This window comes from Glandiceps talaboti, chromosome 2, assembly GCF_964340395.1.
Source record: "Glandiceps talaboti chromosome 2, keGlaTala1.1, whole genome shotgun sequence".
Lineage (NCBI taxonomy): Eukaryota > Metazoa > Hemichordata > Enteropneusta > Spengelidae > Glandiceps > Glandiceps talaboti.
Window position 1 is genome coordinate 30071022 of NC_135550.1, and position 15608 is coordinate 30086629.

General features: G+C 37.7%; 2 protein-coding genes across 2 annotated transcripts; both read right to left on the bottom strand.

The window, feature by feature from the left end:
• Positions 1-3618: 3618 nt before the first annotated feature.
• Positions 3619-5815, bottom strand: LOC144452684 (tubulin-specific chaperone C-like). Its single transcript, XM_078143832.1, has one exon. It carries the CDS (start codon positions 5813-5815, stop codon positions 4769-4771), a length of 1047 nt encoding a protein of 348 aa, XP_077999958.1. The 3' UTR covers positions 3619-4768.
• A 2361-nt stretch (positions 5816-8176) lies between these two features.
• Positions 8177-10615, bottom strand: LOC144447827 (toll-like receptor 2). Its single transcript, XM_078137935.1, has one exon. The coding sequence runs from the start codon at positions 10613-10615 to the stop codon at positions 8177-8179; it is 2439 nt and encodes an 812-aa protein (XP_077994061.1).
• Positions 10616-15608: the final 4993 nt, after the last annotated feature.

Sequence of the window (15608 nt, forward strand, 5' to 3'; positions counted from 1 at the left end):
CGTGGATGTTAAAAAGAGAAGTGTTCTCTGCCTAAACAATCTCCGGAACAGCAGTCGCAACCGCCTAAACTAGGTTCTGCGTCTTTCTGGTAAAAGTTCTCGAACTTCTAATTTCGAACTTTTTTACGCTTAGAACGACAATAAAGTTCGAAAAAGAACAAAAGTCCATTTGTTGTTCTTGTATACTGTCATTCGTTCATGAGGACTAACATGATGTGTGTCAAGTAGTGGAATTTGATACAGCAACTCAGAAATGCCTGCAATTGTGACATTTTGTTTGGCGAGTTTCTACCCCATGATACATGGTTGGAGAAGATACACGAATGTTGAACTTTGAAAAGAAATGAAAAGGGGATTTTTTTTCCTGCTATGGGAATCATCGCATCATGCAGCAACCGACAGGTCGTCAAAGTGTCGGAAACGAAAGATGTTGAGAGAAAAGTCGACAACCTGCGACAAAACGATAACTGTACAGTGGTCGTCACGCAGGACAACACGTCACCGCAATTACCAACCAACGAGAGTGGTAAAAAACATTTTGATAAAAAGAAGACAGTGACAACCATAGCTGGAACAAATATTGGGAATGAGGCACAAAGTTTTATACGAATTGACTGATATCTTAAAAGTTGATGCCAAGCTGCTCCTTTACTATATGAACTTGGACGTTGGTGGCGGGCTATAAATCGCTATCGATTAAACATGTTGCACTGGAGTATTCAAGGTGATGAAAAAGTTAACCTATTTCCAAGTAGATCAGTATGTGATCACTGAAACTGTTACACAACAGTTTTCATAATATATTTCACAAAACCTTTGTATTAAAACTTGGGATTTTACTGATACACCGGTATAGTGTTGCATTCTCTCAGGCAAATACAGCTAGCTCTCATAATTTCCGTTTTGTTACGTTTGTATTTCCATCAGTACAGTACTTGCTAATATAATAGTGGCAAAGAGTAGTATTAATTGATTTTGACCCAGTCAAAACGTAACTATCTTCTCTCTTAGGCCAAACGCTCTGGACAGTCATATAATCTGCTTTAGGAACATGGGGCAGGTCAGTTGAGTTCACTGACAATGAATGCACAACATTGAATACTACTCTACTAGTACTACCATGAAAGACACCATCAATATGCAGCATTGGGGTGTTTAAACTAAACAGTAGGAGTGCAATGGTCCCTTTACAAATACCTCTATACTAATACATTTGAACATGTATCTATATCACTGTAACAACACCATAACAATGACAGCTTCACATAAAGATTGGTGTGATAACAAAATCTATACTGTATACCAGAATTTGTTACATAACCATGACAACATATCTCATGACATAATATGAATTATATGTTATCAGTTAACTGTATTTTATGTAAATCTTTGTTACAATTGTAAAGGCACATTTAACACATATACACTAATTAGTACAGGAACGTGTGCGCACAAACAAACAACACACACATCCAGAAAATTGTTTTTAACCAGTTTCAAACAAATTGACCCGACCCCAAGCCTTGTTCAATTGCTGCCACTAGAGGGCGTAGTAGCAGATTGAGACAGACACTCATAGACTCCTCTACAGACTCACTCCCTCACTCCAAATATCATGCATATGACTAAACACAAAAAGCAGTAGATGCAGACATAACATAAGATTGTTATCACTGTTGTCAGGAACATAAATATATAATGTGCTATTCTGGTACTCCATATTTACTATAGATAACACTGACTGTATATAATGACAGACATAACATAACAAGATTGTCATCACTGTTGTCTAGAAGGTAAATATAAAATGTGCTATTCTAGTACTCCATATTTACTATAGAGAACATTGACTGCATGTGACTGTCAAATGTCTATAGTGAATGTCCTGTCTATCTGCACGTTAATGGCCGTCACATATTTAGGATTGAGTACACTGCACCACAGGCACTTGTTTCCCAGAGATACGTATCAGAATGTTTCTATCAGAGTAAATAAAATGTTGATAATATCGATAATATTGATGTGTTTAGCCAATTGTATATGAAAAGGGGTAAAAGTTCACTCACCACGACTTGCGCGATCACAGAAACATGTTATGTTACCCCTTTCATATACAATTGGCTAAACATGCCAATATTAACGATATTATCAACATTTTATTGTATTCCAATAGAAAAATTCTGATACATATCTATGGCTCTATTAACACTAATAGATGACACAGCAATTCTCACCCAGGAATTAAGTATGTATTAATCAACATGTTGTAGATAAACAAACACTTTTCTACAGTTTGTATGCAGCACTTTGTGAGAAAGTAATGACAACACAGACTGAGTATGCCTACATATATATTAGACTGTAAGATACGTCAAGTTCTTCAGCCCTATCAGGCTTCTTAACTGGCTGATAGCATTACATGGCACAAATGTTGTATCTTACAGACAACATATGTATATACCATATGTAACAAGTCATTGAAAATGACATAGTCCCCACTATGATTGGGTTTTAAGGAACTGGCAGTTTATGTTGTCATTTTCAAACCTGGTTAATGTTGTTTGGCCTATGGTTGTTTTTGATATCACTACTCTGTTCAAGCATGTCTGAGTTATGGCTTTGGACATGAAAACTGTGCCAACAAAATGGCTGCCAGGCAGCCATATCGGATTGTATAACGATGGAAATGGATATGCACATGTATAGAACGCTGTTCTAATACCAACTTAGAATGAGATCTGTTCAAGCATGTCTGAGTTATGGCTTTGGACATGGAAAATTCGGATCTTGGATCATATCACGACAACAATGAATATGCACATGTATGTCATAGAACACTGTCCTAATACCAACTTTGAATGAGATCTGTTCAAGCATGTCTGAATTATGGCTTTGGACATGGAAAATTCGCAAACAAAATGCTGCCAGGCAGCCATATTGGATTGTATCACGATGAAAATGGATATGCACATGTATGTCATAGAACACTGTCCTAAAACCAACTTTGAATGAGATCTGTTCAAGCATGTCTGAATTATGGCTTTGGACATGGAAAATTTGCAAACAAAATGGCTGCCAGGCAGCCATATTGGATCGTATCACGACAACAATGAATATGCACATGTATGTCATAGAACGCTGTCCTAATACCAACTTTGAATGAGATCTGTTCAAGCATGTCTGAGTTATGGCTTTGGACAGGGAAAATTCGCAAACAAAATGGATGCTAGGCGGCCATATTGGATCGTATCATAAAACAAATTGACGTGCATATGTATGCCATAGTATGTTGCCCCTGTACCAAGTTTGAAAAAAATCGGTCAAGGCATCTCCAAGAAACGGCTCTGGACGGACGGACGGAACCCAATCCATAAGTCCCCGCTCGGACTACATCCGGCGGGGACTAAAAAACAGTAATGACAGACAGATTATTATACAACCACTTCATTTACACACTTTTATGATTATGGGATTATTTGTTCAACACAAATAATAGCATAGGCATGCATAACATGATTGGACACAAAAATCACTACCCATACAAAACCATGATGTCAGACACCAAATATGGATTCATCTACAGTATTTCACTTTAATTTTTAATTATCATCATGAGATAAAAACGTAAATAGTAAATGGGCACACAATCACAATAAAAATCGGGAAATTATTTACATATAAAATCAAGCAGTATGAAAGGTCACTTGATAATACATGAATATAAATTGATTTGAATTCTTGTTGGACTCTACCGTTTTAGTAGTTGAATGACCGACCCTGTCACGCAAACGATTCTGATATCCTTGCCAAAGTTCAAAGTTCACATTATAATCAGGTTTCTACATGCTTAACTTAAGGATTACTAAATTATGTTGATAGTAGAGAAACAATATACCATATTGATATCCTGATTATAAGTTATATAACAGGTGATTTTGAAAGTCAGAATTGGACTAAATATGTGTTTGACAACACATAGTAAGATAGTGTCATCAACGCTACAGTTGTGTTTGAATGATGAATGAGTCATTCTCTATACTTAGGGTTTACACATCACTATGACTAATTTTACTATTGAGTTTTTAAGTACATAAACCAATGCTATCTATTACATGTAGGGTAACCAACAGAATAGGTGTTTTCTAGATAACTTAAAATATGCATAATTTCGTTTTTTAATTTGTTAGCCAATTGAATGGATGTAGGTAGCCACACTGCATTTAATACATTGTAAGTGTCCTATCTCATTTCACTGTATTGTTAAGAGTGGTAAATATATGGAAATCTGCCCACTTCTGTCATTTTTCTAGGGGTTCCACACCAAAATTATCATACAAATGTACTGAAGTGTATCATTTTACCAGATTTCCCAATGTCCATTTTTTTCAGTTTCCTAAATCTTAGCAATATACTCAATTTGCAAAGAAAACTAATTTCAAAGTTCCAACTATTGTCATTGCTTTTTTCCTTAGCTCGTGGTACCTTTCTTAAAAGGTAAGTTACCTTCCTAAATAAAAATACTTAAATTGTGATTTGCAATGAAAGCTACAGGTGGTAGCACCACAATTAGGTTATTTAGTCCATTGTGCAGGTGGCAGTTATGCTACTTTACTCCATTGTAAAAGTAACAGTAACAGTTTCTGTTGGTGTGCCTGCAGTAAGAAATCAAATCATTAAGTATAAAGCTTGTAGTTATAACACTGTATACAATTCATCATGACAATTCAAATAATTTAATAATATCTTACAGTGCACTATATGAGGATGATCAATTATCCCAAGTTTTCACACGCTTATCCTCAGGTATCAGTGTCCAATTTGGAGAATGTTTATCACTAGCTAACCAATTGAAATCATCCACATCATCCCAGTTGTTCCTATTCCTATCCAGCCCTGTCATCTTGTAGTCTGCCTCCATACTATCATATGCCCAAGTATATGGAGCAAACTCAACTCTGCTTGTGTCTTCAATGATAGCTCTGCTTGTAACATGTAGGTAAAACTGAGTGTCAATGGTAGTATGTACACGCAGTTGTTGACAGGATAGCACCAGAATACAGTTCACACAGTTGTCAGCAAATACTGATCCAGGAATGGGACCACAGAAAACTCTACAATTTTTCAAGTTATTGATATGCAGGGCGCTTGGAGCACCATAAATTTGGATGACACAGTCAACCAGACGAAAAAGTCCAACGTCTTTGTTGTTTACGTCTTTCGCATTCAGAGATACAGTTTCTGATACTTTGTCTACGACACTACACTCCATACGTGCCGTATCTGATATCATTTTCGCCTTATCATGGACCCCTTTAGCACTGTCGACTTCAACATTTTCTTGTTTCTTCGGCAATCCCGAATTATGTTTTCGAGACTTGAATGCAAATTTCTTCTTGGGGAGCAGCTGGTCTCTCTTTTCTGAAATCGAAATCTGCAGCTTTGAAACGTTCTCTTGGGCAGTCTTTATTTCATAAGGAGGCAAAAACATCGTGGAATCATTAACGAATTTCTGAAGCTTCTGCAAAGCCGTTGTAAGTTCGTCAAAATAAGCTATCAACTTGGATTTCTCTAAACTACTAACCGTCTGCAACTTCCGTTCTATGTCCTCGCGTTCTTGTTGGAACATCGAACTGAAATAGTCAGTACTTTCTTGTTTCAATGAGGCATTCTCTCGCTCAGCTCTTTTCTTTTCGATCTCTGCAAGTCTCTCGTCGTCCCTTCGCTGGATTCTCTCAGCAATTTTATCCTTTTTTTCCTCGACACCTGCCATATTTTGATCACCACCGGCATGAGTAAGGACTACACTGTCTGCCATTTTGACAACTATTTGTAATGTACGCATGCGTAATAATATGTGGGTCAAATTTGAATAAAGGTCATAGGTTGTATCTGAGGTGACTGCCGCGTCATGTGGATATAAATAGAGATGTAAATCGTCACATTAAACAAAATTGTCAGACGGATAGACGAAAATAAGGTTCTGGTGAACAAATACAAATATGAATGAGTCATTGACAATGACTACATCGGATATTTTTTTTACAAATACAAAATTGATGGAAGATTAACCCCGAGATAATCACGTCGCCCCCCCCCCGCCCCCTCCAAAAAAGTTATCCGCAGCTCGAAACGTCTGTGTATTACGAACTCTAATTTACCATAACCATATTACATCCTATACTTATATAAAGTTAGATTAGACTTTACAAAAAAAACTTGATCCATCAACTTGAAAACAGTACAGGGTAATTTTTCATTCTTATTTTTGTAATTTGGTGATAATTCACATTACGGGTTTTTTAAACTAAAGCTTTGTTCGTTTTTGTTTACTATCTCTGATCTCAATTCTTCTGAGACAATCAATCACGGTGAAAAATTAAGCTCAGCAGTCTCCAAAAACGATAAAACCCGACATCTTGGTCTTCTACGCTATATATAAAAAAATGGTGTGGCTCCGATTACGCTCAATTTTAGAATAGGTGGATTATTTTTTTCGTGTGTGAGTGTCTAGATCAGGTTTTCCATTGTTTTCCAAATGGTCTGTGTTGTTTATTTCTTCCTATCAGATGTGCAGCCATTACAGATTGGAAGAATAGTTTTATATTGTCTTTTTAAGTTGATGTCAGTTTCCGCATCCACCATTTCTCGTGAGACTTTCCAGTTTTATTTATTTTTTCTCGAATACGTAAAAACAAGTTTAGGGTCAGCAGTGAAAAGCTAGGTGGGGTCGGGTAACCGGACCGGAACCAAACAATTACATGTACTTTTTGTATTCCTTACTGCACTGTAGAGTGGCAAGTTCAGTGGATATAGTTTCCTCGGAGGAAAGGGGAAGTGTTTCTTTGATACATGCCATGCTGAAATGGAGTGTGTACCTGTCCCGAATACATGCACCAGACCTACATTTCTGTAAGTTTAGACACCACCTAATAGAATTTGATAATCTTATTCTATAAAGAAAAGAGAACCACACGGTGACACGGAACTGGAATGTCAATACTGCACGTAAATACATGTCATGTATATGTGGTCATTTTACTTTGGACTATTAAACCCCGACCCCGTCAGTACCTTCCAGCAAGGCCACTATAATTGTAAAGAGGAAGTGGAAGGGAAATTATGATATTTAAACTAAATGATAAATTATCTTCATCATTTCGACGACACAGATTAAGTTTATTTACCTGATATATCAAAACTATTTGATTTTTGCTGACATATAATCCCGGAGTAAACTTCATTGTCAATGGTTGGCAGGAGTCGGAAAATGAATAAAGGAAGTGGATACAGATGTATGTAGTGATAGGTGTGTGCAACTTTCGGTACGTAGTTTAAAACCCATTAGTAAGTATTAATACGTCATATATCTATACAAACAACACTGCTACTTAACCTTGGATTTCTTCACATTTCATTTTGAACAGTAAAGTTTTATTTGACTCATACATAAATCATGAACAAAACAAACTGAGATATTCAAGAAACTTTATAAAACTGTTTTCATTAAATCAAAGACAATAACTTCACCATATCCAAAAAGGGTATAGAATGAAATATGAGCAATAATATAAAATGAGCAATAATATAAAAAGAAATAATTGTATACCATATATAAGCTTCATAGCCATTTGCGTATAGAATCACTGAAATAAAAGTAACCATTAGTTGCCTACAGACCAACTATGATACGCATACAAATGTATTAGTATGTTCAAACATCGAGCGTGGCAATGTTCATTATAACATTAAAACTCCACTGTGAATATCAGGACAAACTCAACCAACACGTGAAAATGACAATATCTCGCCTGCATGACGACCACCAAATGTATAAATTCCCCCGCGTTTGGTATACATAAATATTTTCAATTCTTTAGAAATGTGAACTTATTTTGTTGGTGTTTACCCCAAGGGCAAAGTACCTTTATTTGCTTTGGATCATTACATTGATTTCTGTCCAGTTTGGAATCGAAGTCTTGTTCAGACTTTAAGTCAGCATGCCAAAAGTGGCAGAATGTCTTACTACCATACATTGAATGAATCACAGAACAAAATGCATATTGACACCCTTAGTCTATTTATGGACAAATCAAGGGGTTACACATAATATTAACACTCTCGGTGCTATTTGTACAAAATTCACAAACACAATCTCCTGTATCAAGGTAACTTTGGCTTAGACACTGTGTATACGGTCAACCACGCTAGGCATTTTCAAGGCTTCCTCCAGTTTAGCCCAAAATAACTCTCTGGCAGTACTGCACTCTTCCTTCGGCCACATTATGTAGGTTTTATTCAAAAGAAGTTTTCTTAGCATCCTAGGGACGTCTTTATCAGGAATGTCCTCCAGAAGAAGCAAAATAACAACATCTCTCTGATCTTCAAAGAGTCTGTGATGAGCCATTTGCATTTCAAAGTAACACCACTCACTTTTGACAAAATTTGGACTCAAAACAAGGAGTGTCTTCCTACTGTTTTCAATACTATCCATGATATTATCAACTATAAATTTACCTGGGATGAAACTCTTGTAATCTACACAGATCTTGAATTTTGTACTACACTTTTTTTCAAGATGCGGGACAAGAGTTCGGAGGACCCATTTTTGATCTTTGCTATTGTAAGAAACAAATGCATCGAATTCTTTGTCTGTTTCAGGTATTGGGCTATATCCCCTTACTTTACAGCGAATTAGGAAGATTGCATAACGTATATGCCACCTATAGTATACACAGATAGAAGCTATCACGATAAACAGAGTGGCTATACAACTCAAACTCACAGCAACGTATATGTATGTCATGGATTTACACTGTAGGGTTGTCGGGTCAAAGTTCTGCAACAGCATTACTCTATTGCTTGAATGAGTTGTACACATGTAACTGTCATAGTTGAGTGTTTCCACAACTGTATCATTGTAAATCCAGGTTCTGAACCATGTCAGGTCACAATCACAATCGAGTGAATTGTGAGACACATCTAACGTTTTCAGGTTAGACAGATATTTGTTATTAATTACATCTTTAGTTATGGTGGCCAATTTATTCCCATTCAATATCAACGTCTCCAAGTAGGATAACTTCCAGTGCTTTCCTGTTATTTCCTTGATATCATTACCAGTAAGATCTATATATTCAACTTTATGAAGATCAACAAGTGAATCCCTATCCAAAACATCTATTCTATTGTTTGGTAAATTCAGGTGTGTTAAGTTCGGCATTGTTTTCATCATGTCCTTATCAAGAGTCATTCGACTTCCAGAGATCGATAGCTGTGTAAGGTTTGGAAAATAAAGATGGTTTATCTTCCAACTGGCGACTAAGTCAAAATCTGCTGGATTCACCAAGGACAGTTCCTGTAATGACGTCACACCAGACAGCATGTACAAATCTACTCCGTATCCACTCAAAGTTAACGACTTTAACTTCTTGAGTTTTGAAAGAGAAGTGTCTTCGGAACTTCCACTAGGCACAAAGTAGTTACCCGAAAGATCCAGAGATTCAACATCATTCAAAGTCGACAGACCGGTCACTAATGATGTGAGGGCTTCGAAACGATTTCCAGCCAGATTCAGATACTTTAAGTTAGTCATGTTGACAAGGCTTTCTACAGTCCTATCTCCAATATTTGTGTTCGCCAGGTGCAGTTTTTCCAAATGAGGCATGTTTCGAAATACATCGCCATCGATTACCTCATTAAATTGATTGTATGAAAGCTGTAAATCTTTAAGCGTACAATTCAGACTTGTGAAGGAAGTCAGATCAGGAATCGACGACAACACATTTGACGTTAAATCCAGAATCTCAAGATTACCAAGACCCCAGAATGCTTTTCTCTCCAGCATTATATTCAATAATTGGTTGTTAGAGAGCGATAGTGTCTTTAAACTTGTAAAGTTGGCAAAAGTGTTATTTTTTATACCGATAATTGCAAGGTGAGACAAGTCCAGCTTCTCAATATTCCTTATCCTGTCAGTCCAACCTTGAAATAATGCCGGAGAAAGCGCAGTCCCTGCCAAACCGTGCACCCAATTCACACCCAGGAACGTTGTAGCAGGTGGGTGGGACAGCAAATTTCTGATTCCGTCATAGTCTAGCCCTAGCTGTTGATAGTACATAAAATTGTACGTATTCACAAACTCGAATGTTTTATTGGTAATGGTGAGCTTTATACAGTAGTTTTGAAGCGGTTGAACTGGCATACAACCGTTCATTGCCAGTGTCCTCAGTTTTGTACCGTTGTTGAAGTATTGGTCAAAGACAATTTCACTCGTAAAGTTGCCACCCAAATATAGTATTCGTAAGTTCAAATATCTCAAGGCAGCATTGGGAATCCGTTTCAGTTTTGATGGCGATAGGTACAACGCTTCAAGTTTTGTCAATTTTGTGAACAGTTTTTCTGGAAGATATTCAACCATTGCATAGGATAGATTTAACCTCTTAAGATTGACAAGATGGTCGAAGGTGTCTGCAGTCAATTCAGTATAACAGTTACTTCCGATAAGCAGCCTTTCCAGAGAAACGAGGTATTTGAATAAGTTCTTATTCAAACTGTTGTTGCCAATTCCGGTGAGGGTAATGTCAAGTTCACTTAAGTTAGTCAAGCCATGGAACATTTCGGGCTTCAGAGTAAGACCTTTGGTACAGTCACCCCCGGAGTCTAGAAATATTGAATTCCTTCCCAAAGAAACCGTCTTCAGTGATGTTTGATTGACAAAGGTACCCTCCTCGATATGAACGATGGGGTTATTGCTGAGATCTAAATATTGTAACTTGTTCAACTTCGCCACTGTCGTCTTGTTCAGAGTAGTGATTCCACCACTAGTTAAATACATGTGAGTAATGTTGTCCGGGAGACTATCAAAGAAAGACTGATCCACCGCTGCTGAAGGCCACGAAACGCTGTATCGGATATATGTATTGTTGTACATTTTCCATGGTGGAGGAGTGGTACTTTGGCTAACAAGTGCCAAACCACAACATACCAACATATACAGCAACACAGTCAAAGCTGACATATTGTCGACACGAAGCACTATGATATGTCGTGTCACTCTAACATCACGAATAGTTGTGGTGCGAAGAGTGTCTGACTGTGACTGATTTAAAGAGACAATTGTTACACAACATATCTACAGTGCCTATATTTATCACACTATATCAATAACGTACCCGGATATGTCAGAGCAGATTTTAATACTCTTCTTTGATTAGGGATTGGTCAGTTTCTTCGGCCGGGGAGGGGTTCACTTGACAACAAAATGTCTCTGACCAGCCCCCTCCAGTAAAAATCAGAACGGAATGACCCCAGCACTACTTTGAAAAACACGATGAGATGAAATGTAACGGGACAAAAACAGGAACACATATTACAGAGTGAGTATTTAATAGTCAGAGCTAGTCACAACGACCAAGCACCTTACACGCAATAAAGAAGTGTATTGAATATTTTCTATATCTATTTATGATATAGAAATACTAGTCTAGACCCTATACAGTATCGTTACTAAAACACCTCCACTGACAGTATAGTCAAAGTCGTTACTCTAAAAGTCATGAGATGCATGAGACGCAATGTAAAATTCATCCACAGCCACCCACACAGTTATGAACATCACGTCTTTGTTAATTAATCACAAGATTCTAACCAATCAATAACTCAGCCCCCCCCCCCCATAAAGGTAGTGTTCATTTGGGCAGTTATGTAATGTCCAAATATGGTAGTATATTCTCAGCTCAGGATGCTACTTATACACTATTGACTTCATTGCAACAGTTGGAGTTCACAGATTGGATGAACAACCTTTTGTGCTGATTGATGGACTCTGACTAGGCGTAGTTTAGTTAGAAACCATGTTGGTATCCAGACTATAGAAATACACAACAGGTTCCATGATTGAAGTTTAGTTAATTCACTGGTTTGGAGATACTTAGTCTCAAATCTGTACCTTACCCCACTTCCCTTATTAGCCTACAACAATGTTTGTCAAGCACCCTGGCTATAATGGTATTCAATATTTGCACACAGTCACACATACACTTGTGTGTGTATGTATGTATGTATGTATGTATGTATGTATGTATGTATGTATGTATGTATGTATGTATGTATGTATGTATGTATGTATGTATGTATGTATGTATGTATGTATGTATTGTATGTATGCGCACATTTATATATAAATATTCCCGTTTGTATTCATATGTTGTGGTACTTTCTCTATTGACAATAATAGCCATGTCTTTTTCTAGATGTTTTTATATGAAGAGAAACCAGGTTTTTCATATTGTGTTATTATTTATACTGAAAGATTCGCCGTTGACAACGATAACTTTGTGTGCACTCCCAGCTGTCTGTAAGCACTCTTGCTGGAGGAGCGCCAACAACGATGACGTTGTGTGTACGCCCAGCTGTAAATCACTCTTTGCGCTTTACTTGTTTTGCTGGAGGAGCGCCAACAACGACGACGTTGTGTGTACTCCCAGCTGTACACAAGTGTCTGTGTACTGGTTATGTAACACCATAGATGTATAACCCCCCCCCCCCCGATATCCCCCTAATCATAGACCCTCCACCCAGGTGGTGGAGGCGGGTCTATGCCCTAATACATGCATCCTTGGAGTAAGTACTCCAAGATCCATCGTAACACAGGCGTAAATTTCAATTTCAAGTTCAATGTGCTACACAAACTCATGGTACTTCCTGGCTCTGGATGTATGCGCTACGTCTTTGACGTGTCGAACATCGTAGCGAAAAAGACGTGTCGAACATCGTAGCGCATACATCCAGAGCTAGGTACTTCCATGATAAACGCCACCTGATACCTCGCGCAACACAGTGGTAGCCCAACTGAGTGTCTATCAGTGCACGTCCAACTCGGCCCATCGTCAACTCGGCCCACCAACTCGGCCCACTCTGCCAACTCGGCCCACACTCTGCCAACTCGGCCCACACTCTGCCAACTCGGCCCATACTCTGCCAACTTGGCCCACTCCGTTCAATTCGTCCCAGTTGAACTAGTCCAAGTTTCAACTCGCCTCAAGTTCAATACGATTGCGATTCCCTTCACAGCTTGCTATTACAAATGTAATAAACATATTTTAAAATAAATTGTGTTGTCTTTGATTACCTGACATGTCGTCCACTTCAACATGACATGCAATCTAAAAACATCTAGATCTTTTTTTATTCATAATGAGAATGAAACTCCTGCAATGTATGACATCGATTGAAATCATACATAGACTTGATACACGTACAATTGCATTGTCTGAGGTATGTCTTACAGCAGAGTACGTACATGCATGTGTCAGCTGTCAGATTACAATACGCACATCATCACTATTATGCTGGAACGACATTGTTTCGGTCTGTCTGATGCACACATTTCAACACTTTTATCGATCTTGCGGAAGATAAATAAAGTTTATTACCATTGATATTACGTTAGTGTTATTGTTATGACAAAATTGTGCTTCTTTTGAGTGTGAAGTTGTAGAATGACTATGATCATTAGCAAACAGTGTCAAAAGGCAGTGTGCAGTGTGCTGACAACTGATCTATTTATGGTTGACAGGTCTACGGTTGAGTGTCATTCGCATATGCTCTCTTTGACCGGCGTTCATGACTTTGCTATAAAAAGTTCAAAGTCCAAAATAGTTGAGGCGATTCGTCCCAGTGCAGTGTACCTTAAAAGTGCAGGAGTGCAGTAGGTCAAGGCCGAGTCTGGATGGACCTTGGCTTTTCTTCTGTATCTGCTTGTTTAGAATATCATTTCTATAATGACAAATTAACGTACGACACAGTGGGCCGAGTTGGCAATCACCTGGGCCGAGTTGGCAATGGGCCGAGTTGGACCTACCCCATACTACTAATTACTACAACGACTCGCGAATCTCTGCGCTACGCGAGTGTACATACGACATGTATCTTGTTCATGTACGTACATGTATATACTATAGTGTACATGTATATGTATCTAGTTCACTGTTCAGTTACTCATCTGGTAAGTGGTGAATATTGATCCGATTGTTCTTCGGTAGTAATATTAGTATAGGTGGCATGTTGAAGTATACACTCTACTCAGGCACTTGTTTCCCAAGATATGTACGGGGTATGTATCACAAGACTTTATCTCGCGGAGAGTGGACTTGCGCGATCACAGAAACAAGTGTTATTTTATCACTTTCATATACAGTTGGCTAAAATACGTCAATAGTATCGATATTATCAACATTTTATCGTATTCGGATAGAAACATTCTCATACATATCTCGGGAAACAAGTGCCTGTGATACAGTAGTATATTCGTAAGTGAATGGGGAGCTGCTAGCTGTATCTCTTATATGTGCATTGTTAGTCAGGGAGTTTACATCCGGGCCTGGCATTAGCGCATTGGCACTATTTTCTATTTATAGTTATAGTCAGGTGGCTCAGCAACTTTATTGTTACAACTTACATGCTGGATAAATGCATCAAATTTGGCATGAATGTTCCTAAAGACCTAATTATTGATTCTAGAAGGAGAGCCCTCTTGAATATTTGCATATATTTGCATAAATCACTATTAGAAAAGGCTGCCATCAACCATGAAAAATCATGTTTCACTTTCAGCAAGATGACATACTGAAAGGCACTAATTTTGGCATGAAACATGTGTGTGTGAGAGAGAGAGAGAGAGAGAGAGAGAGAGAGAGAGAGAGAGAGAGAGAGAGAGAGAGAGAGAGAGAGAGAGAGAGAGAGAGAGAGAGAGAGAGAGAGAGAGAGAGAGAGAGAGAGAGAGAGAGAGAGAGAGAGAGAGAGAGAGACAGACAGACAGACAGACAGACAGACAGACAGATAGACATGTATTGAAGTAAAGAGAAGTTTTCATAATGTAACTATGATTCCTATGTTGAAAATTGTTGTTTGAGCTTATATTACCAGAATGGCAGGAAAACAGAATTTTTGGAAGTTGTTCACATTTCACTTAACATGTACAGCAGAGATTGCTGTCATAGTTAGTTTCTGAAAGAAGACCACCATGCATAAATTAGTGAAGGCACCTTGGCATCAACACTAAACTTTGTTATACATTCTAGTGGGTATTTAGCAGTAAAATTATGAAGTCACATGGTGTTTTTTTCTTACAATCACAAGCTTTCCAAGACAGTATTACATTCTTCTGGAGCTTTTCAAAAGAGTTCTGAATTCTTCATCCATCACACCATTCTTGTAACATTAGGGGAAAATACCATTTTCAGTAATGGGTATTGTAGTTACATTATGACAAGAGCCCTATATTTCATGACTGATTTGCCAAAAACATGTTATTTACCAGAACTATTGGTTGTTGTTTTTTAGAGTGTAGCAAAATGTTTTGAATTTTGTGATTTATGCACTTTTATGTAAATATTTGGTCATATCAAGAAATAGATAAAAAACAAAAACATTTTGTGCTCTTAATTCTGTATGATTTTTTGCAAATGAAGCTATTTCACAGAAATACATGTATGTGTTTGACAGTGGCCATCCTATTTTATTTTGTCTGATTTATGCAAGTTTTCAAATGGGCTCTTTAATAAGTCTAAATACCGGTATGTGATTAGGTCTTATGGAACATTCAGTCC

Bases quoted from the DNA above. Each gene is read 5' to 3' on its own strand.
- LOC144452684 (XM_078143832.1), bottom strand. From the start codon at position 5,815: ATGGCAGACAGTGTAGTCCTTACTCATGCCGGTGGTGATCAAAATATG.
- LOC144447827 (XM_078137935.1), bottom strand. From the start codon at position 10,615: ATGTTCCATGGCTTGACTAACTTAAGTGAACTTGACATTACCCTCACC.